This window comes from Phaseolus vulgaris, chromosome 9 (genome assembly GCF_051622355.1).
Source record: "Phaseolus vulgaris cultivar YP4 chromosome 9, ASM5162235v1, whole genome shotgun sequence".
Lineage (NCBI taxonomy): Eukaryota > Viridiplantae > Streptophyta > Magnoliopsida > Fabales > Fabaceae > Phaseolus > Phaseolus vulgaris.
Window position 1 is genome coordinate 16,370,091 of NC_143506.1, and position 2,823 is coordinate 16,372,913.

At 36.9% G+C, this 2,823-nt stretch overlaps 1 protein-coding gene across 1 annotated transcript; it reads left to right on the forward strand.

The window, feature by feature from the left end:
• The first annotated feature begins 238 nt into the window (after nt 1–238).
• LOC137821361 (deSI-like protein At4g17486) lies at nt 239–2,310 on the forward strand. The gene is made up of 3 exons (XM_068625917.1): nt 239–647; nt 939–1,226; nt 1,859–2,310. Exons 1-3 carry the CDS (start codon nt 509–511, stop codon nt 2,104–2,106), a joined length of 675 nt encoding a protein of 224 aa, XP_068482018.1. The 5' UTR covers nt 239–508; the 3' UTR covers nt 2,107–2,310.
• Nucleotides 2,311–2,823: the final 513 nt, after the last annotated feature.

A 2,823-nucleotide genomic window follows, 5' to 3' on the forward strand; every position in this document is an offset into this window, starting at 1 on the left:
ATTTTGTAAAATAAAATAAAATAAAAGTAAATTTACCCAAAAACATATAATTATCGCGTCACCTTAAGAAATACAAATTTAAAAAATAAAAACCTATTTTATGATATATATTTATTATTATTAAGAATTCAACACCTACAATCCTACTCAGCTACACCACGAGAGGGAGACATAATATAAATACTAGGTAGGACGATAATAATTTCAACAAGAATAAAATAATAATAATAATAATAATAATAATAATAATAATAATAATAATAGTATAAATAAAAGTAAAAGGTGGGTGGAGGAAAAAAAGAACTTTCGGCCGCCGATAGATGCCAGACCCACCCATAGAGATTCTTCATATTCTTCTTCTTTCTATTCTTCTTCCATTTCTTTACTTTTCTTCTTCTTCACTAAAAGAACCACTCACTTATTCTTCTCTCTAACTTCCACCACCAAAAACGCTTTCTTTCCATTTTCCTCACCATTATTTCAGACACCCATATCAACACGCACCACAATGCTGCGCAAGCTTGTGTCAGGGCCACGCAAGAACAAGCCTGGCACCGTCCCCGTTCACCTCAACGTCTATGATCTCACCCCAATCAATGGCTATGCCTATTGGCTTGGCCTTGGCGTCTACCATTCTGGGGTTCAAGGTAACCCTTTAACCAATTCGCTCTCTTTTCTTCATCTTTTTTCTTTTTTTTCTTTCACATCACCAAACCCAAATCGTGGTGCTCTTCAATTTACTTCCACCGCCAAAAAAAAAAAAAGTTGCTCAGACCAAATATTCTGGTTGTTTGGTACAACGTTATCAGTTTGTTTGTTTGTCAACTATCGTTACTCATTATTATATTACTAATCCAACCATATTCTGTTATTTGGGTGTACAACAGTACATGTTTTTCCTTCCTCAGTTGATAATTAAAGTATTGTTTTACATTTAGTTCATGGAGTTGAGTACGGTTTTGGTGCGCACGAGCACGACACAACGGGGATTTTTGAAGTGCAGCCGAAACACTGTCCCGGGTTTACTTTCAGAAAGTCGATTTTCATCGGAACAACAGATCTGGGTCCGAAAGATGTTCGCGCGTTCATGGAGAAATTGGCCCAGGAGTACTCTGGAAACACCTATCATCTCATCTCCAAAAACTGCAACCACTTCTGTAACGATGTTTGTCTCAAGTTAACGGGAAGGTCAATCCCTCGATGGGTCAATCGCCTTGCTCGACTTGGTAAGGAATACATAGATCCTATTCTTGTGCTCTATTAACTTATTATCTTTTAAAGTTTGTGTCTGTTGTTTTTTCACATGTTGCCAGTGGAAATTCCTATGGCTCCTATGTTGACGTTATCATTCTGGAATGTTGTGTTCGGCTTTAGCTACTGGTGTTGTTTCTTTTTTTTAGTTAGAATGATACTTTTTAGGAAAAAAAGGGCAGAACTTACTCGCTTGCTCTTGGTTTTGTTTTTTTAATTAATTAGAATTGGAGTTCTTAGTAGAAGCTTTCACAAGAAGTGAAAACTACATCTACAAAATTGAGCAGCAGTTTCTTATAATCAAAATTAGAGTTTTGAAGTAAAGGTTTGTATTTGCGTCAACATGGATTATTAAAGTGAAATTTCAATTCTGATGGCAAAACAACTACATTTAAATTTGTAATTATAAATTGGCTGACAAAGAAGCATGCTTCTTGCTGCACGAGATGCCCAAGAATGCTTTCTAAGAGATTCTACTGATATATTTTAATTTTATCATGCAAAAAATTTCTTTCCAATTTGGTATGTGAATTGATGTTCCTATGATGAACTTTCCAAAACAACTAGTAATCATTCCTAAGTTTTGGTTGTGCTCCTTTATGTGAAGGTCTTCTGTGCAACTGCGTTCTCCCACCTGGGCTAAATGAGACAAAGGTTCCACACGCCACATCAGAGAGAGTTCAGGAGGGAGAAAAGAGGAAAATGAGAAGTCAATCCTGCAGGTACGAGGGTTCCTCCAATCCTTCATTGTCTCGACGTTCAGCAATTAAAAGTGGTAGCCAAAGACATTGTCTTTCTGGATCTTCATCTCTGGTTAATACGGCTTCAGCCTCAACCTTAACAGTAGTGAAGTAGTAGTAAAGCTTCGACAGGAGTGAGACTCTGAAATACAGGGTGCAAGCAACCGAAGATGAGCAAGGAAGAAAATTGTTCGTTTGCTCAATCTTTCTGTTCTGATGTATATCTTTATGGCAATAGCTGAATGGTTGCTTTGTTTTGTCTCTGCTCGTTGTAAAATGCTTTCATTCTCGGTGAATGGGAAGTTCTTCTGTTTCTACATTTTTGGGCTATGTAATCTTGTTTCATCTACATTATTAAATAACGCTAGATCACGAACAGGATCGATTTTCTTAGAACAACAAGATCGATTTCTTTAGGCATGGATGATCACTGCTTTTAAGAATTTATTTGCGATGTATTGCTAAAACCCATCAGGATACATTAACATTGAGAAACTAAAAACTATTAAGAGCCAAAATACCTAGGCCTGGAGAAGTAGAAGTAGAAAGAAGAACATGTGAAGATGTGTTTTGAAGAAGAGTCAATTTATAGGTGGAGGAAAACCCCAAGTTGGTGAAAAGGAGAAAACAAAGTAATTTCACGGGAGAAATGTGCAACGAGGTCAGAAATGGAGGAGTATTTTTCTTGTGGACTTTTTTTATCATAGTGACACTGGATCTGGAAGCATTCGACAAGAGCAGGATAATACGCATCATCCTTTAGCGGTTTGAGACTTACGGAGAAGATCCAATTTAGAGTGGGTTTGTGTTTGAGAAGTCCTGCAGATCAGGA